The 25,862-nt window shown below is 38.9% G+C and overlaps 1 protein-coding gene and 1 long non-coding RNA gene across 5 annotated transcripts in view; one reads left to right on the top strand and one right to left on the bottom strand.

Annotated features, from left to right (window-relative positions):
• LOC136837398 (FGGY carbohydrate kinase domain-containing protein) overlaps window positions 1-20,282 on the top strand; it is a 78,882-nt gene extending 58,600 nt beyond the window's left edge. For all 3 annotated transcript variants that reach the window (XM_067102168.1, XM_067102169.1, XM_067102167.1), the window contains exons 11-13: window positions 15,403-15,523; window positions 15,656-15,815; window positions 17,761-20,282. In XM_067102168.1, the coding sequence (XP_066958269.1) occupies window positions 15,403-15,523; window positions 15,656-15,815; window positions 17,761-17,854 (375 nt within the window). In that variant the 3' untranslated portion in view covers window positions 17,855-20,282. The remainder of the gene's footprint in view (window positions 1-15,402; window positions 15,524-15,655; window positions 15,816-17,760) is intronic.
• LOC136837400 (uncharacterized) overlaps window positions 8,297-25,862 on the bottom strand; it is a 32,373-nt gene continuing 14,807 nt past the window's right edge. For both annotated transcript variants that reach the window (XR_010852688.1, XR_010852687.1), the window contains exons 2-5: window positions 20,527-20,683; window positions 19,617-19,751; window positions 14,480-14,611; window positions 8,297-8,762 (exon numbers count right to left, since the gene is read on the bottom strand). This is a non-coding gene — a long non-coding RNA (uncharacterized lncRNA). The remainder of the gene's footprint in view (window positions 8,763-14,479; window positions 14,612-19,616; window positions 19,752-20,526; window positions 20,684-25,862) is intronic.

The following is a 25,862-nucleotide window of genomic DNA, read 5'->3' as shown; positions in this document are numbered from 1 at the left end:
ATTTTGATACAATCTCATTCTCTGACTTATTTTGGTTGCGAATTGTTAATTTAACAAATAGCAGTCTTAATAAAACTTTAGGCATCTGTACAGACTTTATATTAAATGCAGCCCCTCTGTACAACCTGTGATTCAGTATCTGCATAAATTGCATTGATTTTGCAGATTTCATTAGCTCTTTGGCTGTACTTACAATGTACAATAAATTCTATTTTGGGAAATATCTATGTTATTTCAGAAGCATTTATAACCTTATGAAGGCTAAGTTTTATGAACTAAAAGAGAAATTAGCTAATGGCTGAGTTTTTACCTGAAGCTGCTGCTGCTGCTGCTATTATTATTGTTAAAGACTGTCTTGGAGATATACCTCATTGACAAGATTGGCAGTTTGTATGCTGCTAAGCTTATGTTTCTCTGTTTCAGCAGGTAAATTGTAAAGTAGCTGACCATAAGATCATTTATTATCCAGATGTTTTGGTAGTCTGTGCTACCATTGACAAAGGATGAATGGCACCAGGGATACATACATGGCATATAAAAACTAAAAATGGATTTACAAGAATGGGGTCTGGTACAATCCTGTTTGCTGCAACTCTGGCTGAGCAATGAAGGTGCTGACTGGCTGGCGCAAGGGGGTTCTGCTCACTGGGCTCACATCTCAAGGAGGAGGGCGACTTCTGTGTTATCTCAGGTTTGCCTCTTTGTTCTCCTGACAGTGGCTGGAAGGAGGGTCTTATGAGTAATGTTAAGTGTGGGTTCCCTCTGAAGAATGGCAAAGGCCTCCATGTAGTGGAGGCAGCGAATGGTCTATGTCACTGTCAAGGGTTGTGGTGTTCCTTATGATCTGCTGGTGTTAAGGAATGCTGCCATGTTCCCTCATGCAGCATTAGTATAAGACCCCTTCAGGTAGGTGGACAGTGATCCTCTTGGAGAGGTAAGTCATTGCCTTATACTGTACAAATGTATGAATGGTGGCAGCCATTCTTGAGGCAAAGTATTTATTATACCAGACTACTCTTCTATTCATGGGATCACTGCCGACAGTAGAGCCATTCTTCATGATACAAGGTCACTGTCTGGGATGTATGCTGGTTTTAATCTGTCAGTGGAGACCCAGTTGATCCTCCCATCCACTGTCAGCTGATACACTGTTTCTCTCCGTCGCAGTATGCGATGTGGTCCTGAGTAGGCGGGAGAGAGGGCGCTTGTGTCTATTCTTATAAACGCATATTCTGCTTTTTCAAGGTTGTTGGTGAAGTCATATTCTTTTCTTGTTACGGCGTATGTTGACCTCGCTGGCATCATCTTTTCCAGTGCACTACAAACGTCTGGAAGAGTTGTGGGCTCTGTTGGGTTTTGAAAAATGTCTGCTGGTATTGTCAGAGCTTGCTCATAGAGTGCACCTGCCAGCAATGCGTTGAATGCTGCATGTGGTGCTGTTCTCTCTCCCACAGTAATTCCTTTCTCCAACTCCCACATTGACATCTGGCGGTGAGTGCCGATTTGAGGGAGCAGTGCAGCTGCTCCACCAAGCTGTTCACTTCTGGGTTGTATACTGTTGTGTGATTGAGCTTTGTCCCGAAGCTGGCAGCGAGAGGAGCTCCATAGGTGGAGGTGGAGGTGAAGTTGGCTCCTCTCTCTCTCTCTCTCTCTCTCTCTCTCTCTCTCTCTCTCTCTCTCTCTCTCTCTCTCTCTCTCTCTCTCTCTCTCTCTCTCTCTCTCTCTCTCTCTCTCTCTCTCTCTCTCTCTCTCTCTCTCTCTCTCTCTCTCGTTACATATTGTATTGCAGTACTCCATGTCTGCTGGCCCAGCCTATTAGTGTTCTCACACAACTCTCTGCTGTCTGCTGTCTTAGTGGTATTGCTTCTGGCCATCTGATGTTCTTGTCGACGATCGTGAAGAGATACTTGTACCCCTCAGAGGGGGCAGGGGTCCCACAATGTTGACGTAGATGTTGGCCAGTCATCGCTATGCTGTCTGGAACTCTCCTGTCCCCATTTCTGTGTGGCTCGTTATTTTTTATGTTTGGCATGAAAGGCATTCTCTTGCCCACCTTTTGATGTCTGCCTTCATTCCTCACTAGATGTACCGTTCGACAGGATTTGGGCAGTAGATCTGCCCGATGGATAGGACAGGTTGTGAGCGAGGTTCGAGGCTTTCTCTTTCAACCCTAATGGTAGGTATAGGTGAAGGCATCCAGCATTCATCTCACAGGCGATGGTCATCTCCCAGGCATTGGTCATCTCTCCTCCTTTGATTGATAAGTCACTCCATGTAAGGGTGGGGTTCTCCTGCCAAAGTCGCTGTAGGTCCTCGTCATCCTTCTGAGCCACTGTTATTTCGGGATATGATATCCCAATCTGGACAGTGTTGATGGAGTTTTGGGAAAGGGCATCTGCCACGTTATTGGAAGAGCCCTAAGTATGTGATGGTGCAGGAGTGTTTGGGTATTGACGATAGGTGGTGCTGCCGTCTCGCTGATCACCCATCTCCACTATTGGTGAAGGCGTGTACCAAGGGTTGGTGGGCCATCTGCACCAAGAATTGTCATCCTTCTAGCATGTGTCGGAAGTGGCGTATGGCTCTGTGGACTGCCAGCAACTCTCAGTCGAACATGGAGTATTTCGCTCTGCTGGCAACTTCATACTGAAGAATGCCAATGGGCCACGACTATTGTCCGTGTTTATTCCCAGTGCCATGCCCATCGCTGTCTGTCGTTGGGGTGAAGGATCTGTGGGGTAAAGGAAAGGTTAGTGCGGTGGCAGAGGCGATTGCTTTTTTGGCCATCATGAAGGCTTTATTTGTTTTTCATACCAATATAATTTTTAGGTTTTAATTTTGAGCAGTCATATATAGGGGCCATTATATCAGCAAGGTTGGGTATGAAACAGTGGTAATAGTTAATCATTCCCATAAACTTCTGGTCTGCTTTGATTGTTGTTGGCTTTGGGAAGTCTGTGATTGCTTGGACCTTTGTCAGGAGGGGCTTGACACTCTCAGGGCTTATTTGGTGGCCTAGGAATTCCACTACTGGTTTTGCCCATTCGTATATGTCCTTTTCAACTACGAGTCTGTTTTCTTTGAGTATTTGCAGGACCCGTCTGACGTCTTTCATGTGCTGTTGGATGTTGGGGCTGAATATCAGTATGTCATTAATGAAGACGACAAAAAACAGTAGGTTGTCCAGGATTTCGTCAATCATACATTGAAGGCATCCAGCACTCATCTCACAGGCGATGATTGTCTCTCAGACAATGGTCATCTCTCCTTCATTGATTGAGGAGTCACTCCATGTAAGGGTTGGGTTCTCCTGCCAGTCGCTGTAGGTCCTCTTCATCCTTCTGAGCTGATGTTACTTTGGGATATGATATCCCAATCAGGACAGTGTTGATGGAGTTTCGGGGAAGGGCATCTGCCACGTTGTTGGAAGAGCCCTAAGTATGTGATGGTGCAGGAGTGTTTGGGTATTGACGATAGGTGACGCTGCTGTCTTGCTGATCACCCATCTCCACTATTGGTGAAGGCGTGTACCAACGGTTGGTGGTCCATCTGCACCAAGAATTGTCATCCTTCTTGACTCTCAGTCGAACATGGAGTACTTTCGCTCTGCTGGCAACAACTTCTTACTGAAGAATGCCAATGGGCGATGACTATTGTCTGTGTCTACTCCCAGTACCGCACCCATCGCTGTCTGTCGTTTGGGTGAGGGATCTGTGGGGTAAAGGAAAGGTTAGTGCGGTAGCAGAGGTGATTGCTTTTGTGGCTAGCATGAAGGCCTTATTTGTTTTTCATACCAATATAATTTTTAGGTTTTAATTTTGAGCAGTCATATATAGGGGCCATTATATCAGCAAGGTTGGGTATGAAATCGTGGTAATAATTAATCATTCATGTAAACTCCTGGTCTGCTTTGATTGTTGTTGGCTTTGGGAAGTCTGTGATTGCTTGGACCTTTGTCAGGAGGGGCTTGACACTCTCAGGGCTTATTGGGTGGCCTAGGAATTCCACTGCTGGTTTTACCCATTTGCATATGTCCTTTCGGACTATGAGTGTTTTCTTTGATTATTTGCAGGACCCGTCTGACGTCTTTCATGTGCTTTTCGATGTTGGGGCTAAATATCGGTATGTCATCAACATAGACGATGCAAAATGGTAGATTGTCCAGGATTTCGTCCATCAGACATTGGAAGGCATCCAGCACTCGTCTCACAGGCAATGGTCATCTCCCAGGCAATGATCATCTCTCCTTCGTTGATTGAGAAGTCACTCCACGTAAGGTTGGAGTTCTCCCGCGAAAGTCGCTGTAGGTCCTCGTCATCCTTCTGAGCCGGTATTATTTCAGGATATGATATCCCAATCTGGACAGTGTTGATGAGTTTCGGGAAATGGCATCTGCCACGTTGTTGGAAGAGCCCTAAGTATGTGATGGTGCAGGAGTGTTTGGGTATTGACGATAGATGATGCTACTGTCTTGCTGATCACCCATCTCCACTATTGGTGAAGGTGTGCACCAATGGTTGGTGGTCAATCTGTACCAAGAATTTTCATCCTTCTAGCATGTGTCAGAAGTGGCGTATGCCTCTGTGGACTGCCAGAAACTCTCAGTCAAACATGGAGTACTTTCGCTCTGCTGGCAACAACTTCTTACTGAAGAATGCCAATGGGCGACGACTATTGTCTCTGTCTACTCCCAGTACCGCACCCATCACTGTCTGTCGTTTGTGTGAGGGATCTGTGGGGTAAAGGAAAGGTTAGTGCAGTAGTAGAGGTGATTGCTTTTGTGGCTAGCATGAAGGCTTTACTTGTTTTTCATTCCAATATAATTTTTAGGTTTTAATTTTGATCAGTCATATATAGGGGCCATTACATCAGCAAGGTTGGGTATGAAATCATGGTAATAATTAATCATTCTTGTAAACTCCTGGTCTGCTTTGATTGTTGTTGGCTTTGGGAATTCTGTGATTGCTTGGACCTTTGTCGGGAGGGGCTTGACACTCTCAGGGCTTATTTGGTGGCCTAGGAATTCCACTACTGGCTTGTCCATTTGCATATGTCCTTTCGGACTATGAGTCTGTTTTCTTTGAGTATTTGCAGGACCCGTCTGACGTCTTTCATGTGCTGTTCAATGTTGGGGCTGAATATCAGAATGTCATCACCGTAGATGATGCAAAATGGTAGGTTGTCCAGGATTTCGTCAATCATACATTGAAGGCAGCCAGCACTCATCTCACAGGCGATGGTTGTCTCCCAGGCAATGTTCATCTCTCCTTCGTTGATTGAGAAGTCACTCCATGTAAGGGTGGGGTTCTCCCGCCAAAGTCGCTGTAGGTCCTCGTCATCCTTCTCAGCCGATGTTATTTTGGGATATGATATCCCAATCTGAACAGTGTTGATGGAGTTTCGGGAAAGGGCATCTGCCACGTTGTTGGAAAAGCCCTAAGTATGTGATGGTGCAGGAGTGTTTGGGTATTGACAATAGATGACGCTGTTGTCTTGCTGATCACCCACCTCCACTGTTGGTGAAGGTGTGTACCAACGGTTGGTGGTCCATCTGCACCAAGAATTGTCATCCTTCTAGCATGTGTCGGAAGTGGCGTATGGCTCTGTGGACTGCCAGAAACTCTCAGTCGAACATGGAGTACTTTTTCTCTGCTGGCAACAACTTATTACTGAAGAATGCCAATGGGCGACGACTATTGTGTGTCTATTCCCAGTACCACGCCCATCGCTGTCTGTCGTTGGGGAGAGGGATCTGTGGGGTAAAGGAAAAGTTAGTGCGGTAGCAGAGGTTATTGCTTTTGTGGCTAGCATGAAGGCTTTGTTTTTCATATCAATACAATTTTTAGGTTTTAATTTTGAGCAGTCATGTATAGGGCCATTATATTAGCAAGGTTGGGTATTAAACAGTGGTAATGGTTAATCATTCGCGTAAACTGTGTCTGCTTTGATAGTTGTTGGCTTTGGGAAGTCTGTGATTGCTTGGACCTTTGTCAGGAGGGGCTTGACACTCTCAGGGCTTATTGGGTGGCCTAGGAATTCCACTACTGGTTTTGCCCATTCGTATATGTCCTTTTCGACTACGAGTCTGTTTTCTTTGAGTATTTGCAGGACCCGTCGGACGTCTTTCATGTGCTGTTGGATGTTGGGGCTGAATATCAGTATGTCATTAACGAAGACGACAAAAAACAGTAGGTTGTCCAGGATTTCGTCAATCATACATTGAAGGCATCCAGCACTCATCTCACAGGCGATGATCGTCTCCCAGACAATGGTCATCTCTCCTTCATTGATTGAGGAGTCACTCCATGTAAAGGTTGGGTTCTCCTGCCAGTCGCTGTAGGTCCTCGTCATCCTTCTCAGCCGATGTTATTTTGGGATATGATATCCCAATCTGGACAGTGTTGATGGAGTTTCGGGGAAGGGCGTCTGCCACGTTGTTTGAAGAGCCCTAAGTATGTGATGGTGCAGGAATGTTTGGGTATTGACGATAGGTGACGCTGCTGTCTTGCTGATCACCCATCTCCACTATTGGTGAAGGTGTGTGTCAACGGTTGGTGGGCCATCTGCACCAAGAATTGTCATCCTTCTAGCATGTGTCGGAAGTGGCATATGGCTCTGTGGACTGCCAGAAACTCTCAGTCAAACATGGAGTACTTTTTCTCTGCTGGCAACAACTTCTTACTGAAGAATGCCAATGGGCGACGACTATTGTCTGCGTCTATTCCCAGTACCACGCCCATCACTGTCTGTCATTGGGGTGAGGGATCTGTGGGGTAAAGGAAATGTTAGTGCGGTAGCAGAGGTGATTGCTTTTGTGGCTAGCATGAAGGCCCTATTTGTTTTTCATCCAATATAATTTTTAGGTTTTAATTTTGAGCAGTCATATATAGGGGCCATTATATCAGCAAGGTTGGGTATGAAACAGTGGTAATAGTTAATCATTCCCATAAACTCCTGGTCTGCTTTGATTGTTGTTGGCTTTGGGAAGTCTGTGATTGCTTGGACCTTTGTCAGGAGGGGCTTGACACTCTCAGGGCTTATTTGGTGGCCTAGGAATTCCACTACTGGTTTTACCCATTCATATATGTCCTTTTCGACTACGAGTCTGTTTTCTTTGAGTATTTGCAGGACCCGTCTGACGTCTTTCATGTGCTGTTGGATGTTGGGGCTGAATATCAGTATGTCATTAACGAAGACGACAAAAAACAGTAGGTTGTCCAGGATTTCGTCAATCATACATTGAAGGCATCCAGCACTCACATCTCACAGGCGATGATCGTCTCCCAGACAATGGTCATCTCTCCTTCATTGATTGAGGAGTCACTCCATGTAAGGGTTGGGTTCTCCTGCCAGTCGCTGTAGGTCCTCTTCATCCTTCTGAGCTGATGTTACTTTGGGATATGATATCCCAATCAGGACAGTGTTGATGGAGTTTCGGGGAAGGGCATCTGCCACGTTGTTGGAAGAGCCCTAAGTATGTGATGGTGCAGAAGTTTTTAGGTATTGACGAAAGGTGACGCTGCTGTCTTGCTGATCACCCATCTCCACTATTGGTGAAGGCGTGTACCAACGGTTGGTGGTCCATCTGCACCAAGAATTGTCATCCTTCTAGCATGTGTCGGAAGTGGCGTATGGCTCTGTGGACTGCCAGAAACTCTCAGTCGAACATGGAGTACTTTCGCTCTGCTGGCAACAACTTATTACTGAAGAATGCCAATGGGCGACGACTATTGTGTGTTTATTCCCAGTACCACGCCCATCGCTGTCTGTCGTTGGGGTGAGGGATCTGTGGGGTAAAGGAAAAGTTAGTGCGGTAGCAGAGGTGATTGCTTTTGTGGCTAGCATGAAGGCTTTGTTTTTCATATCAATATAATTTTTAGGTTTTAATTTTGAGCAGTCATGTATAGGGGCCATTATATTAGCAAGGTTGGGTATTAAACAGTGGTAATGGTTAATCATTCGCGTAAACTGTGTCTGCTTTGATTGTTGTTGGCTTTGGGAAGTCTGTGATTGCTTGGACCTTTGTCAGGGGGGGCTTGACACTCTCAGGGTTTATTTGGTGGCCTAGGAATTCCACTACTGGTTTTGCCCATTCGCATATGTCCTTTGAGTATTTGCAGGACCCGTCTGACGTCTTTCATGTGCTGTTTGAGTTGGGGCTGAATATCAGTATGTCATCAACGTAGACGACGCAAAAGGGTAGGTTGCCCAGGACTTCGTCCATCAGACATTGGAAAGCATCCAGTACTCGTCTCACAGGCGATGGTCGTCTCCCAGGCAGTGGTCATCTCTCCTTCATTGATTGATAAGTCACTCCACGTAAGGGTGGGGTTCTCCCCGCCGAAGTCGCTGTAGTTCCTCGTCATCCTTCTGAGCCGGTATTATTTCGGGATATGGTATCCCAATGTGGACAGTGTTGATGGAGTTTCGGGAAATGTCATCTGAATGTGCAGGAGTGTTTGGGTATTGACGATAGGTGATGCTGCTGTCTTGTTGATCACCCATCTCCACTGTCGGTGAAGGTGTGTACCAATGGTTGGTGGTCCATCTGCACCAAGAATTGTCATCCTTCTAGCATATGTCAGAAGTGGCATATGGCTCTGTGGACTGCCAGAAACTCTCAGTCGAACATGGAGTACTTTCGCTCTGCTGGCAACAACTTCTTACTGAAGAATGCCAATGGGCGACAACTATTGTCTGTGTCTATTCCCAGTACAATGCCCATCGCTGTGCTACTTGCGTCTGTCGTTGGGGTGAGGGATCTGTGGGGTAAAGGAAAGGTTAGTGCGGTAGCAGAGATGATTGCTTTTTTTGGCTAGCATGAAGGCTTTATTTGATTTTCATACCAACATATAATTTGTTTTATTTTTGAGCAGTCATATATAGGGGCCATTATATCCGCAAGGTTGGGTATGAAACAGTGGTAATAGTTAATCATTCCTGTAAACTGGTCTGCTATGTTGTTGGCTTTGGGAAGTCTGTGATTGCTTGGACCTTTGTTGGGAGGGTCTGGACACTCTCAGGGCTTATTAGGAATTCCACTACTGGTTTTGCCCATTTGCATATGTCCTTTCAGACTATGAGTCTGTTTTCTTTGAGTATTTGCAGGACCCGTCTGATATCTTTCATGTGCTGTTTGATGTTGGGGCTGAATATCAGTATGTCATCAACGTAGACGACGTAAAAGGGTAGGTTGCCCAGGATTTCGTCCATCAGACATTGGAAGTTCATCCCCGAGTGCTGAAGGCCATAGTAAATGCAGTAGAAGTTGTACGTGCCGAATGGGGTGATAATGGCCTTTTTTTTGTCTTCCTTTGCAACCCGGACTTGGAAATATCCCTTTAGCAGGTCGATCTTTGAGAATATTTTGGCACCCTTCATCTGGTTTGTTACATCAACGATGTTTGGTAGTGGGTAATTGTCAGGTACTGTCTTCATGTTGAGTCTCTGGTAGTCACCACAGAGTCGCCATGTGCCGTCATGTTTTAGTACCATGTGGAGGGGAGGTGCCCAGGGGCTAGAGGCTTTTTGGCATATTCCTGCTCATTCCATTGTCCGGAAACCTTGACCCTCTGGAATATAGCTCTAGCATTCATTAGTCCAAAAGGCATTAGAGTACATTGATCCTCTAAGAGTTACAAATGCAGTTTTCCACTGACAGTCTTTTGGCACAGGCACAGAACCCTTTAGTAAGGTCTAAAATAGTAATGAACTTTGCAAGGCCCATTTGATAAATTAACTCTTCCATGTTTGGCACTGGCACTCTGTCTGGTATAGTGGTTGAGTTAATGTATTTACAGTATAGGCAACACACAACCTTATGCTAGAATCTTTCTTTGTTACACAAACAATGGGGTGTACAAGCAAGCGTGTTGAGGGAAATATCATACCTGTAATTTAATAGTCATCTTCATCACATAACACTAAAGAATTCGATGAGGTAAGCATTTTGGTTGGAACCCTTCAGCCAAATTTATATGATTTAAGTTTAATCATATTTGCCTGGATCATCTGAAAATACTTCATTGTACTCATCTAATACTTGCTGTAATTCCCCATTTCTCATTGATTCCAAATGATTAAAAATAATTTCATATGCAAGTTTAGTTGATGGTCAACTTTCTGACTTGGGTTAGATTCTGTTGAAGCATATTGAATATTGCTGAAATCCTCATCTTCTTCACAAATGATACTAAGCACAGCAACTTGATGTTTATAGTGCCTCATCTTGTTGGAATATGACTGAAATTCATGCCCATCATTGGTTTCAGCAAGATTTATTAGTAATCCGTTAGGCAAGCCCTGTGACAGCACCATTACTTCTTTTCAAACATTAAAATCCTTTTCCTTTGTCTTACTGTTTCTATGTTTGGCATAAATTTGTCTCCATATTCTATGGCTTTCTCAGCAGCTGATTCCAATTATTTCTTTAGCTTTAGCTCTGCTGTCAATCCTATTCCGGGGGTAAATTCTTTTCTCCAAGCCATGTCTCTAAACAAAGCAAGAGGTTCACAAGTTCCCAACCAAACATCATTTGAAAAAGGAAAACTCCGTTAGTGTTATTAGGTACCTCTCTGTATACCCAAAGTTGGAATGGTAGTAACTTCTCCCAGTCCTAGGGATGTTCATGGATATAGATCTGATCATGGGTTTAAGAAAGCAATTACACCTCTCATCTAACCCGTTGTTTGAGGATATCCTGACTTGAAAACTTTGGGACACATCCCAAATGCTTCTCTATCAAAATTTTCAGCTTTGAAGTAAAATTTTTCATGCAGTCTTAAAAACATAAATGCCAGTATTCCAGTGCCTGAAAATATCTGAAGAAGAGCTTCACAGGTTACAGGTTGCTTGGCCGTCAGAGATGATAATGCCACTCCTCCTGGCCAGTGAGTAGCATAGTCTGTTTTTGATATTCCATATTGCTTACCAGGGTGTTCGAGAGGACCTATACAATCCATATTTATAATTTCCCAGAGACATTCTGGTCTGCTAATTGGGACTGAATCACTAGCCTACTACTTTGCCTTCATTTGACATTTGTGACAAATTTACATATTTTCTCACATGTTGATGCAAATTTGGCCATCAGAAAGAGTATCTTATGCATTCACATGTTTCCTGATACCTGCATAAGTGTGCAGCCACACAGATTCATGTGCTAACTTCAACACATGGCCTTTCTTCCCAACAGGTACAACTAACTGAGTAACTGCCTCTCCTAGTACATGATCATTAGGGTACAATGTTCCATCTTTATCTGAAAGACCCATAAAGGTTTAAGGATTTTTCTCCCTTTTGTATCTCACTAAAAGGTATATCTTCTCTAATTTGAACCATTATTTCAAGCTGCATATCCTCTTCTTTGTTTAACAATTTATCCTCTTCTGAACTTGCATCATCTACAATAATCAAATCCTGAGTTAGTTACAGCAACATGTTGAACCTGCATAATTTTATGGTTGGCTCTTTTTCCCATAGCAAAAATGTCACAAGCACCTGATGACAAAAGCATATCATATGGCATATCTAGTTCATCTGTTACAGCACACTATGTCAGCAGGTACATGTCAACTATATGAACAAAAGCGGACTTCAGTCTTACGCTCTTTCCCGATGCAATTTGCTCAGATTTCTAATTCAGTGCTGCTTCACCACTGAAATATCTAATCCAGTACCCACGTATGCTGTAAATATTTTACAATTACATGTAACCACCTTAGACCATCACTATGTTTTCTCTTTATGATATCTTCTTTTGATTTATCCCTTGTAATTTGGATTTAAGGAATAATTCAGCATTAATCCTTCCAACATCATTGGGTGCATTGATGACTTCTTGGTACCCATAAACAGCTTCAGGATTAAAGCTAGAGGCCTCAGGGCCTAATTGAGTTTCTTCAGTAGGTTCAGTAACCGTTAACCCATGGATGGGTAACAGTGACTGATTTCTAATCTTGTTATTTTGCCAGATGCTGAATCCTTGTTCTTCACAAAACAACCGTTCTATCTATGCCCAGGGTTTTTGCAGTAAAAACAATTCCCTTCCACAGGATACCGAGGCTTGTCCTTTTCTCCCTTAATTGTAGAGGGCAAACTCTTATGATAATGATCATTCCCAGAAATCTTTTAAGAGAGTCTTGGTTCCACTGTGCTGTGCCAATTACTGAAAGAATTATTTTGGTTATACAGTAAATGTATCTGCAGTTTTTCCAAGTTTGTCTATCTTGAACCATGAGGTTCCTTCTTGATCTGTAACATACTCCAGAATTCTTTCAGAGAGAGCAGACTTGAACTGACCTGCCACCAATAAATCAAACAAAGTGAATTTTAACTCAGAATCTGGTATGTCACCATTTTTCAAATAATTCAGTCAGTTGAACTCAAGATCTCAAACAGAGTGTAGCTCTCATTTGCCTTGGGACATGCTGGATCAAACACGGCATACTCCTTTGAAGTCAGTCTGAATTTGCAGAGCAACAGTTTCTTCACCTTCTCATTTGATTAAGTCTTTTGCTGAGAGCATAGACAAGTATGAATTTGCCTATACAGTAAGGTGAGGTCACACCAAGTTTGCCCATAGATCTTTGGTACTTTTTTAACTTCTGCAAGCAGCTTCAAATGTATCCACAAAGTTATGTAACTCAGTGGCATCATCTTTCATTGCTAGGATTACAGTCTTAATGGGGTCAATGTAACGCCTGATTTGAGAGGTTGGCGATTGATCTCTTTGATCTCGGGCCGCCGCCGCCTCTTCTTCTGACCTATCCTCTTAATATTTCTTCTAGATGTGCTTCTTTTCTTTCAGTGCTCTGTTACAAGCCTCTTTATCCTTCTCAAGGAGTTCCAAGCTTTCCTTTTCCAATTCATAAGCCCTGAGTCATTTTCTTCCTTTTTCCTATCTCATTCTTTCTCTCTTTTCCCTTTTCATTTCAGTGTTTTTTCCCTTTTCATTTTTGTGTTAAGTCTCAGAATATCTAGGTGCACTGTCAGATTTTCTGTGGTTGTCTCTCATATTGGTCCCTTCCCCTTGAGCTCTTTGTTGGGCGAGTCGGTAGAGCTGCAGACCGTCACTCGATGGACCGGAGTTCAAATCCCCGGCCGGCTGATGAAGAGTTAGAGGAATTTATTTCTGGTGATAGAAATTCATTCCTCGCTATAATGTGGTTCGGATTCCACAATAAGCTGTAGGTCCCATTGCTAAGTAACCAATTGGTTCTTAGCCACGTAAAATAAGTCTCATCCTTCGGGCCAGCCCTAGGAGAGCTGTTAATCAGCTCAGTGGTCTGGTAAAACTAAGGTATACTTAACTTTTTCCCTTCCCCTTGGGTTCTATTGCTAATTCAGTCAATTCCAGATTCTTCTGCACTTTCACTTCCAAAGCTCTCTCTCTACTAGTTCCTTTCTCAACAAAGTTTGCACATCCTCTCTGCAGATCCCTGCATTCAACTACCAGTTTCTGATACAGTAATATCACTTCTTGTTGTCTTCAGTTTCTTGAAAATCTGCTCATATTCCATGCTGACTATAATCTCAAGCAAACCCAAAGCACCAACAACATCAGAAAAGTTAGACCAAACAAATTACAAACATACAGACCGAACAAACTTCTTTGTTTCTTATATTCAGACTATGTTGATCAAAACTACACAAATATGAGAGCTTAAGAAAGTGAGTTGCAAGTTACCATATTAACTCAGTACTTAGCAGTGTTATACTAATTACATACTTGGGAAAAGTCAATTTCACACAAGTGATTTTGATTCAAATAAGGTTTCTATGGACAGAGTTATTTTAGCTCCTAAATAACTAAAATAATTAATAATAGTCAAGTGCTTAAATATAAATGAAACAGTGGCACTGAAATATGATGAAGGTTGCCAGTAATGTTCAGTAACAGTTTTACTCTTACACTGTACTGCTAGAACTACTGTATACATCCAATCTGAAATCTGACGTAACAGATTTGCCACCTCACTTTATATTACTGAAGTCATAAATATAAATTACAGTACAGTAGCTGCAACTACCACAGTAACAATCAGTTTATAAATGTGTGTGGAAATGTTTAGCAATTATTTTCAACAGTACTATCAATGCTCAGCCTCCGATTGTTTTAAATTATTATTACAATAGTGGCTCAAAATTTTCATGCAACATTCCATTCATTGGCTATCAACATTATTTTTATACTTAATTTCTGTGGTCCAAATTTTTTTCAACACTCACTCCTGGCAACAAAAACATTTCAGTCATCAATGTAACACTTTACATAATATGATGTTATTAGGGTTAATACAATTTGTCTCAGTTATTCACTCTACAACTCTACAATGATTTATAATAGTGCAGTACAATGGTTCAAAAATTAAGATAATAAGATTTCAAGACTTGATGACACACTAAGTTAACAAAGCCTCTCAACAAAGAAACAAACATTTTAGTATATCCTAGAGCTTAAGAAATACTGTATACATACCTCTCTAAAATCCCTTGATGAAGTGGTACAGAACTGTATTGAGCGAGATATTTATACCCATTGTGAATAAGCTGCCGTACTGGTCAATAAGAAAGGTACACAGCGTCAAGGAAAAGAAACCACAATAGGTACCTGTAGATAGACATGTACGTTAGTAAACGTAGAGTACAGTGGTATACTTTACAGCAAAGTGCACAAGCATATGCATTATAAAAGAAATAATGGTAAAATAATAGGTACAGTACTGCAGTATACCATACAAAGTTCACACTTCTGCTTGCTCAATTTAATGCAAAGTTACACTATTTGTACTGTACAGGTATTACTTTTTTTTTTATTGAAGTAGTACTATACAGTGAAAGTTCAGATACAGACTGCTAGTATGTTAAATAATTAAAAAATTTTTAACTCCACTGTGCATTTAGAAATATAAAGTATTTTACAAAAATTCTCTCTCTCTCTCTCTCTCTCTCTCTCTCATTTCCATGTTTTCTAATTCCTAGTACAGTATTTTAGTACATTTTATTTGTTCCTGTGTACCTGGACATAAATTAGTGTTTAGACGATAATTCAGCATACGAGTATGTAAATTTGTGATAATTCATCCCTTCCTTATAACATGTTTATCTCTTCCTTCCAGTTTTTAATTTCATCATTTCTTTGAAGTCTCCCACTGCATACAAAGTCTGCTCCAAATTTATGAGAACAGGTGTGACTACATGAAGTTTTTTCACCATATTTTATTCATCATTAGATCTAGATGAGGTAGTTTGATATCCATTGAGCAGATGGCTCTATTTCATAGGGTATTCTTATTACAAAATCCTGACCTAATGGCACAATGGATTGCAGACATTTTCTTGTAGGTTTACTTTAGAACTAACAGCATGATAACAATAACACCTTTGTCTTAACAATGGCAGTATGGAACTCGGCATATCATAGAACAGCTTACTTCATTTGGCCATGTTATATCATCCGTCCTCATGTGTGGCGGACTCTCAAAGTCTGAGTTATTCATCCGCATTCATGCAGATGCCCTAGGTGAGTATGTAGTGCACTTATTTTTTATTGTATGTATAAGATATTTGTCACTGTATGTTATGTATACTGTGTAATGAGCATTTAGCAATTAAGTTCCTTTTAGTGACTTTATTTTCAATATTCCAACAATAGGTATTCCAGTCCTCATCCCTCACACCAAACAATCCGTGCTCTTAGGATCTAGCATGCTTGGGGCTGCAGCAGCTTCAAAAGAATTCCCAGACTTAATCTCAGCTGCTGTGGCAATGGGAGGTAGTGCCGATGCCTTTCAGCCAGTGAAAGAATTGAAGAGGTTTGTTATATTACTCTTTAGATGGTCTTTCAAGTCTTGGAAGGAAGATCTTAAAGTGATGCCAGGTAACAATGACATGAGAGGTCAACAATACTTTAGGGAGGGAAAGAATGACCTGAAAACCTTTTTGGCATATGGACTTGAAACTTTACCACATATTTCATTGTCTTATTTCAGATTTAATATCTTGCTTCTCTATTACCTGTTTACCCTAATTTGTGGTGGTTCCGTAGACAAATGAGCAGTATTCACTACTACAGTTAAACCTCTAACAGCTGAATCAAGACTTTAACCCCATGTTCAGAAAATTCCACAGCTCCAGCTATTTCATGTTATTAAAAGTCAGTCTCTCTCTCTCTCTCTCTCTCTCTCTCTCTCTCTCTCTCTCTCTCTCTCTCTCTCTCTCTCTCTCTCTCTCTCTCTCTCTCTCTCTCTCTCTCTCTCTTCCTGGATACTAATAACCTTGCTAGATAGTGGGGCCATGAGGTTGGCAGCCCATGCTCTGTATTAAAATTAGAAAAAAAAAAAAAAAGTAGTATTTAAGTCTAGGAGTTCAAGTAATACACAAATTGATCACAGATTAAAAGATGTAAAGATGAGTGAGTATTTTAGAAGACTTGTTGAGTATGGAGGACGGAGGAAGAAAGGCAGAGCTGAAAGATACAAAGGGAACTGGTTACTGTAAAGGTGAAAATGTTAGTGGAAGTGTTATTTGAGGATGCAAGGAGGGCAATTAAGAGGCTGAAGAATGGGAAAAACACAGCTGACAGGATCACCAATTTAATACTGCATTATAGTGATGATAGTGTGATGGATTGTCAAACTAGCATTTATAATATATTTTGATGAGGGAAGTTTCTTCATGAATGGGTAAGAGGATAATTGCTCCACTATATAAAGGTAAAGGTGATACAGGAGACTGTAAGAATTTTATGGACATAACATTACTTAGAATACCAAAGGATATGTATGATAGGACTTGGGTTTTGTAACAAAGAGGATGTGTGGAATAAATGTTTTTATAAACTCTATTTGGTAAGATCAAAAATAAAAAGTAAAAGCCGAGTGTAGCATATACAGACCTATAAAAGCTCATGAAAGAATTGATACAGAGGCAGTGAGGAGGTTAGAGACAATGTATGGGAGAAAATATAAATTTTTCGGTGGAATTAAAAGCCTATGATTGTAGTGAAGTGCTTGTTGGAATGCATGGGCAAGAGAGTGAATGCATCAAGGTAAAGTATGTCTGAGACAATGATGTACTGTATTATATATTTATGGTTGTTCAATATCTTTATAGATGGAGTAATGTGGGAAGTCTAAGAAAGGGCAGTTGAATTAGGTCCAAAGTTGTTAGGTAAGAAAATGAATTGTGAGTGAAGTGTATAATGGCTGATGTTTTTATGTGATACAATAGTGTTTGTTTGCAGTGAAGAGAAATTGCAGAAACTGGTTGAAGTCACCCAAGACAATTGTAAGAAAAGAAAGTTCCGATTAAATGTGAGCAAGACTGAAGAGTGGGGTTGTGAGTAAATGGAAATGAGGAAGATAGGACCATTAAATATTTACATAGATGGTGGAAAAACAGCAGCAATTGATTTATATCGTATTTGGGAGTAAACATCACAAAAGTGGGGATGCAAGGAAGTTAGCAGGTCATGCAAAAGATTGGGAAGTGTGTTTATGAACAAAGTGGGAAATGTATGAAGGGAATGTTAAACTCGCCTGTAAGGAAATGAAGTGGAAAGAAATCAAATGGCCTCTGAATCCGTCACATCCAGCTTATTACTCTGGACACAAAGTTCTAACAGTGAAACTTACTTTTCATTTCTTCTATTTCTTCTCATTTCCAATCTGAAAAACTGCTGTTTAAATTCATTGTTTTCAATTATTTAATACCAAGTGATTTTGAAATTAATGTTTTGAATTTAATGTTTCTCTGTAGGTTTCATGATGGAAAGTATGCAGTTTTCCTCAAGATGCAGAAAAATCAGTTGGAATATCGTAGCATCATGGAATGCACTCGAAGTGAGAAGTAAACTCACTGCTAAAGGAAGCCTTTCAATGCAGCTTCATTTAACTTCCAATTATTTGTATGCCTCTCTTATGAAAGTTATATTTTTTGTCGTATGACTTAGGTTGTTGTGCAGTAAGGTTCCTTCAATCTTTTTATTGACTTGAGGTTCATACCATTTTGTTAATGTTTTTAATTCAATCCATGGTTACATACATGTTGAGGTTTAGTTATTAACTATGGGACTAACAAATTAAGAAAAATATTTATTAAGTCACAAATATTGTGCACAGTAATACTGAATTCACCATACCTTGGGAATAACTTACAACCAGTGAGAATTATAATCAGTGTGCCAGCCTTAATTGGAAAGTAGGTTAATTATTTAAAACCACTGATAGACAGTGACTTTGGTCACCCTAGCCCATGATTTAAACCTCAGTCTTTTTGGTTTAGAAACAACAATAGATTGTGAATTTGACCTCCCAAGCTTGGGTGGTCAAAGTCACTGTCACTGCCTATCGTTGTTTCTAAAGTAAAGGCCCAGGTTCAAACCTGGTCAGTGCAAAGCAAAGCACTTATAAAACTATAATTCCCTTTGGAGGCAAGTTATTTCCAAGGTATATTGAATTCAATATTAAAAAATCATTTACATATGTTTAATGGTGCTAAAAAAGGAATTTAGTGAACTTTTTTGTACTATTTGTTAATCAGTTATAGAGACCCATTTGCTGCTGGTAACTATTATACATGAAAGTTAAGTGTTCTGAATGTCTTTGTTTTAGCATGAAGTTTAAGTCTGTATGTTGTATCTGCCATGGCATGATGAATAAAAGTATGACTTTAACATTTATTTTAAAATGTGAGGGTGACAATATCTTTAGGTGAACATGGTACTTGATGCTGACTACCGAATCCCCTTAATGCTTTTTGTTGCTGTAAAGCTCAGTTATTTATGTAGGGTAGTTTTAACTAAACCACATACAAAGTCCATTATTAATATTAATGTATATGGGGCATGTGGGAAGACAGGAAAGAGAATGAAAGAAAAATAAAAATTTATAACAATCAATACAGCTCAAAACTAGGTGGGTGTTACAAAGAACCTGTAACACACTGCCTGTAGTGCCTCACACAAGGTACACTTTAGACAGAAAACCTAAAGTGATGAGGGGGAATGCACCCATAACTTTATGTGATATGTAAATTTTTTAAAGAAAATAGATGGAAAAGTGGAAAAGTGAAAAATCACAACTAAATATATACTTTCCTCTTTAAAAAATGAAAAATAGATGAAAGGTTCAGATTAATGCTGCCTTACTGAAATATATTATGAACAGATGTTCTTCCAAACTCCAACCCTCCCTAGATGGGCTTGGGAAATTATTAAACCACAGCTACTCATGTCATGAGAGCCCACCATATGCAATACCTGGAGATATTTTTAAAATAAAAATGGGTGTTTTTTATGTGTCTTGATTTATGACCCAAGCTTTCTGCAACTTAAATATAGATATTTATTTGAAAATGTGTTCAAGTCAGCATGCACACATGCAGATTTCAGTAAATGTATGCAAGGAAATATCTGTTGGAGTATTTTGTATGGCATTCCAAACTAGTGTATGACTGGAGAAATTCTCTTGTTCAAAAGATTTAAAACAGTTTAAGTAACCTGACAAACTCTAGTGTCACTTCATGTTTTCTAAAGTTATTCACTGTTGCCAAAAGTATAGAGTAATTCATTGTTGCCAAAAGTATAAATTAAAATAGGATTGAAATGTACTTACAAGTTTTGCAAAATATTAAGTGTCATCTAGTCCATGCATGCTCTCCATGGAAGGAGCCCAACACTTTGGTCTTTATTCCTGGTGACCCTGGTATTATGGAAGCTGTATGTGCAAAGTTATGTGCCTTGTTGGATCCTGGAAAACATAATATGAACTTTAGTTTAACTATGCTATAAAAATTAGAGGGAATGCATGGTGATTGCTTCAGTGAAATTTACCTGTAAAATGTATTCAAATTAATGCAGCTATTCCTGTTTTTATTACTTAGTGTAATTTATATTAATTAGGTAGTACATATTCAATTAGTTAAAATCTTACTTCAATAGCTGACAAGTATGATGGTGATGAGATTCTTTTGAGATTCTTTTAACAGTTCTTAGCACTCTGGAGAAATGTACAACAACTTGAATATTTTGTTTTATTTTTCAGGAATAATTAATAGAAACTAATGCAATATAAAGATTTTTCAGTAGACAAAGTAAATGTAACACTGCCATTGCCGGCAGAAGTTCATAGTGTTTCATAAACAATTAAGTTCTTGTTGCTCACAGGGAAGATTTAAAATCTCGGTGCCCATCAATGTGATAATCATTCCAGTCATGTTAATTTTTCTAATGAAACTTTTATATCTTTATATCACAATAAACTTGTTGTAACTAACATACACTGCTGTCTTTCATTCTTACCTTTAAACACTCAACTTCATGTATATGCACTACTGTAGCCTAATATATTAACGGCTGGAGGTATATTATATTACACATATGGTGCTGCAGTAGAGAAATTCTCTAGTTCACATCCCTTATAACAGTTAAAGTAACCTCATGAACTCCTAGAGTCACTATATGTTTTCATGAGCAATCGACCATCACCAAAAGTATTAGCCACAATAAGATTGACATGTACTTACAAATTTTGCAGTATACAGTGTTATCCAGTCCGTGCTTGGTCTCCATAGAAGAGCAGTAACTGGTTCATTTCTCTTCGCCATACCATGTTGAAAGCACCATGACTTGTCTGATCTCCTGACCATAGCATCATGGAAGTTGTGTGCGCCTCGTTAGATCCTGGAGAATATATATATGGAGGACTTGTGTAGTAACTTGCTTTAAAAATAGATGGTGAAATTAATCTATAAATCTATATCAATATGGGCATTTTTAATGCAACAATTCCTATTTTTAACCAATAAAGTCTAATTTATATTCACTATGTAGGATTCAGTTAGTTAAAATCTTACTTCAATAGCTGTCAGTTATGATGGTGATGAGATTCTTTTGACAAATCTTAGCACTGGAGAAATGTACAATAACATGAATGTTAAATTTTCAGGAATAATTACAGAAACTAATAAAACGTAAAGAAGTTTCAAACCTTACTTCAATGGCTATTAAGTGTGTGGGTAATAAGATTCTTTTGACAAATCTTAGCACTCTGAAGAACTGCACAATAATGTTTGAACATTTTTTTTATAATTTTCAGAAATATTTTGTAGAAACCAATATAGACTGTCAAGAAGTTTCAACAAAGTAAATGCAGTCATTACTGGTAGAAGTAGTAGTGTTTTGCCAACATTTATTTTATTGTTGCTTACAAGATTTGAAATCTAAGTGCCCATCAGCGTGATAATAATCATTCCAGCCATGTTATTTTTTCTAATAAAACTTTTAAATCTTGATATCACACATTTCTTGTAATTCATATTTGTAACAGTGTTGTCTTTCATTCATACCCCTAAAAATTTTACTTCATAGCATTATGAGATTGTGAGACCTAAAAGAGTTCAGAGGTCTGTTTAAACAAATCATTTATAACTAAATCATTTATAACTAACTAAATGCCTGAATACATACTAAGCTGAAGTAACTAACCTAGCCTAAGGTACATCAGAAATGGTCTACTGCACATAGTAATGGTTCGCACTGTTCAACAAAAAGGTACATTCTTCCTAGCAAAACAGAACACGCATATTACTAAAAAATATCAGACCAACATCAAGACAATAAGAGACAAACTGTATTCAAAGTATGAATTCTAGATGAATTGCAGTTTGGATGAAAAAGCTTCCAAGAGAGTTACAGCCATCACAGAGAACAAAGAAGTGTATTAGTAACAGAAGGTTTCTGTACTTTGTGACGTCACCTTCAGAATAGGGATGCTTAACTTCTAAGGAGGAATAGCATAATTACGGATAAACGAATTAATACAATGACAAAATGGCAAAGGAATAAATGACTAAAAGACAAGAATGCAAATTTCTCATTCTCCTGCCAACAAAAGAGTGCAATGGCCAATGATACAGCAGGTGAAACACAACAACCCAAAATAAAAAACATGAATGCATCGTAAAAGAAAATATCGATTTCAGCATATTATTAATGATTTAAATCTGTACACCACTTGCGCATTTTGCTTTTGCAAACAGTGGCAGCAACTTTTATGGGATGAGCCATCATAGCCTACACATTAGCTACCTGATCTGGCAATACGGAATTAAAACCAACAAACCCAAAATTTATGAGATTACGTTCCTGTCCCTCATGGGACACGACATCATCAGATAACATTAGTCATATCACCCTTCTCAGCATCTCTGTGAATATCGGCAAGAGAAAGCCCCATAGGATACAAAAGATGAGCTATGACACCATCACCTCTCTTAAGCTTTCTTTCTTTTATTAGAGAAAATATACAATGTTTTACATTTTTAATGGTATTACAATCAGAAATTAGTCAAAGCTAACTTAACTTTACCAAAAACAAATACAGTATAATTTTATCGTAGGCCTACCATTCGGGTTGACAAATATTTTATCACGCACATTTTACAAATAATCTACGTATTTCACTGTTAACATTTTTCTGTAGTTACCCATATAAGATTTTATTAGTCCATATCTATTTTTTATTATCCTTGATTTTATAAACCGTCTAATAATATCGTTTTCTTTTATTCCTGCTTTGTGAGCTAACCAAATCCCAACAGCATAGTTACAAATTAAAATTACAGCAGTGTTCCTGTCCTTTTTTGATTGTGCTTCGAAATCCAATTTTAAAATTTTCACTAAACCTTTTGTCGTGATGTGACACAAATCATTTAATAAATCACAAAACCAATTAAGCAGTTTCTTGTTACACTTACAGAAATAAATTATATGCATCACGTTTTCTGGCTCTTTGCAGTTTTCACACAGTTTACTATTTGATATTTTCATCATATACGAACTATCTCTTGTGGCCAGAATTTCATGAATATATTTGTACAAAATTTCCCTATCGTAACTGTTAATCCATTTACTGTTAACATTTCCTCACATTAGTTTTCCATTCAAATAAAGGGTATTGCTCTTCAATTTTTGGGTTGAACTTCTCATCTCTCGATAAAAACCCATAAATACTCTTAGAGTTCACATATGGGTAGTTTTCCATCTTTATTACCTTCCGTAAGGTTGTTATGTCATCATAGTAGGGGGAGGGTACAATAGCTACATCTGTCATAATATTTGTTCAACCTCCAAAAGATATGATGTCCTCAACTTGCAGTAACACACACTAAGTTCATAACCAATTACTCTTTTTTATGAGAGACTTATAAAATGTGATGAAAAATATTGAATCGGCTTTCGTTGTTACACTAATAATTCCAGTGCCCCCCCTTCTCTCTTTTTGAATACACAGTCTGCCTGTTGAATGGGTGATAGTTTCCGTCCCATAAAAACTTAAATATACATCTTTCTGTTGATTTCCCGGTCGTTCTTGGTGAGGGAAAAACATGGGACATATACCAGGCTTTTGATAAAACCTTTGAATTTACTATAATTGACTTTTGGAATAGTGACTGTTTCCTAGAATACAATTGGCCTATATTGCGTACAATACTGTTTTCTATTACTTTCCAATTTTCTTCTCTTGCCTTTCCGTAATCATTATCATAAATTACACGGAGTATCTTAAAGGACCCTACAATTACATTTATACTGAAATCTGGCCACACTTCCTTGTTTTCCCATAATCCTGTTATAGTTGTTTTTTGATAATTAAGTCTTGCACTTGTTGCCTCTTCGTAGTCTTTTATTATTCCAAAACAATCTATAATTGATTCATCAGCCTTATATATAATGGTCGTGTCATCTGCAAATCTCCTACAATACTAATTCTCAGTCCATTTGGTAGTTCTAAAGCTTTCTTAAGCAGTTTACTCTTTAACATTCTGTATAATGGTTCCCGAGCTATTACAAAGAGAATCATGGATAATGGACATCCTTGCCTAACAGACCTCTCAACAGGGAAATAATCGGTCAGGATCCCATTAATACAAAGATAACTTTGAACAGTAAAATAGACCATTTTTATCAAATTTATAAGACTGTCTTTCAGATACTAGAAAGAATGGGGTTTACAGGCAAAGTTTAAATCAACCCTATCGAACACTTTTGACCAGTCAAGAGAAAGCAGAGCTGCTGGTATCTTTTCTGAATTTACAAAATAGATTATGTCGCTCAGAAGCATATTGCAATTACCGATTGATTTCCCCGGCACAGAACAGAATTGTTCCTGTGATATAACAAATGCAGCTAGTTTTTTTTTTTTTTTTTAGCCTGTTAGTTATTATTTTTGCAAATTATTTTGTAGTCCACATTTAGCAAAGTAATTGGGCGCCAGTTTTTAATGTCATCAGAATTACCAGTTTTGGGAACTAATTTAATTACGCCATTATTTATGTTTCCACAAAAAGTTTCTTTAAATCCATATCTAATTACCAGCAAAAACTCCTCTTTGATAGTACCCCAAATTCCCCTATAAAATTCAGCTGGCAATCCATCAGTGCTCATGCCTCTAATTACCTCCCAAACCTCCTTTTCTGTGACAACTGTTAACAATTTGTTTTCACTTTCTCCTATTGTTTTCCCTATCTGTTCCAAAAATTCTAGTTTTTCTATTGTTTGTGATACCTTTACTCTAAAGTTCCCTGCTTGGATTGCTTTGTTATTCGTGAGAGTCGTTCATTTTCTGTTTGTACTTTTACAATATTAGTTCCGACATTCTTTTCTTTACATATTAAGTACAGCGAAAGCTTTTCGCCTTTTATTCTCTCATCCACCTTAGCTCTTATGCTTATTCCATCACAGATTTCGTCCTCTAGAGTTTTTATTCTCTCTTAGCACATTTATTTCCTCAAACGCACAACAACTACTAGAATGAATCTCATATTGTCGCCTTAGGAGGGACTTCAGTAGGTTTAGGCACCCATATTTTTCCCGATTAGTAATTTTTTTATGTTTTCATGAAAAACTTATTTGTTCTTTGGCATCTAACCACCAATATAGCACAGAACAATCATTTTGACAATCTCATTTTCAACCTTCCCCATAGGTTCACAAATTATCAGTTACCACAGTATTAGACAAATTGTTGGAATTTAACTTCCAATAACCTTTTCCTATTTTTGACTCATTTCTTAGCCTAAACGGAGTTTTCACTGCATTATGATCTGACCAGGCAACTGGGATACTTTCTGTGTTTTGTACTTTACAATCTAAATCTCTAACATAAATACGGTCTAATCGAGATCCATAGTTCTTTTTCACATATATGTACTCTGTGTGGTGATTTGTTGAAAACCAAGCATCCTTCAATTTTAAAGCATTTTTCAAGTGTAACCAAGCTTCCGATAAGAGGTTACAATCTGAATTAGAACAGTCTCTTTGGCTGTTATGCAGTTCCAGTCCCCTCCTAACACCAGATTTTGCAGGTTGTTTCTACAATAAATAGTACAGTAAATCATTTTTGAACAGCTCTTCCCTGTCTAATCTTTTGTCACTGCCAAAAGGTGCATAAACATTAACTGGAAATCAACTTCCATAAAGCTACATTTTGCACTGATTATACACCCTTTTACATCCATTTCCTTACTGAGAATCCTCACCTGTGACATTTTATTTAACAAAATTGCAGTTCCCCCTTTTAAAAGTAGTGTGGGGTTCAAAATAACTTCACAGAATTTCTCTATGTACTCTAACTGCTTACTATCCTTTACATTGTTCTTGTAAAAATATAATGTCTAATATATGCAAAAGTATGAAATTAACAAGTTTAATTTGCTTGTTTACTACACAAACCACTGATATTTATAGTTGCTATTGATAATGTGAATGTAAATAAAAATTTAAAGTGGATCCCTATTATCCATTTTAAACAGTTTGGTCACCGTCCCTGTCGCTTGTAAGGGTTTTAACTTTTTCGCTT

This window comes from Macrobrachium rosenbergii, chromosome 59, assembly GCF_040412425.1.
Source record: "Macrobrachium rosenbergii isolate ZJJX-2024 chromosome 59, ASM4041242v1, whole genome shotgun sequence".
NCBI classification, from domain to species: Eukaryota; Metazoa; Arthropoda; class Malacostraca; order Decapoda; family Palaemonidae; genus Macrobrachium; species Macrobrachium rosenbergii.
This window is presented reverse-complemented; position numbering and strand designations above follow the sequence as displayed.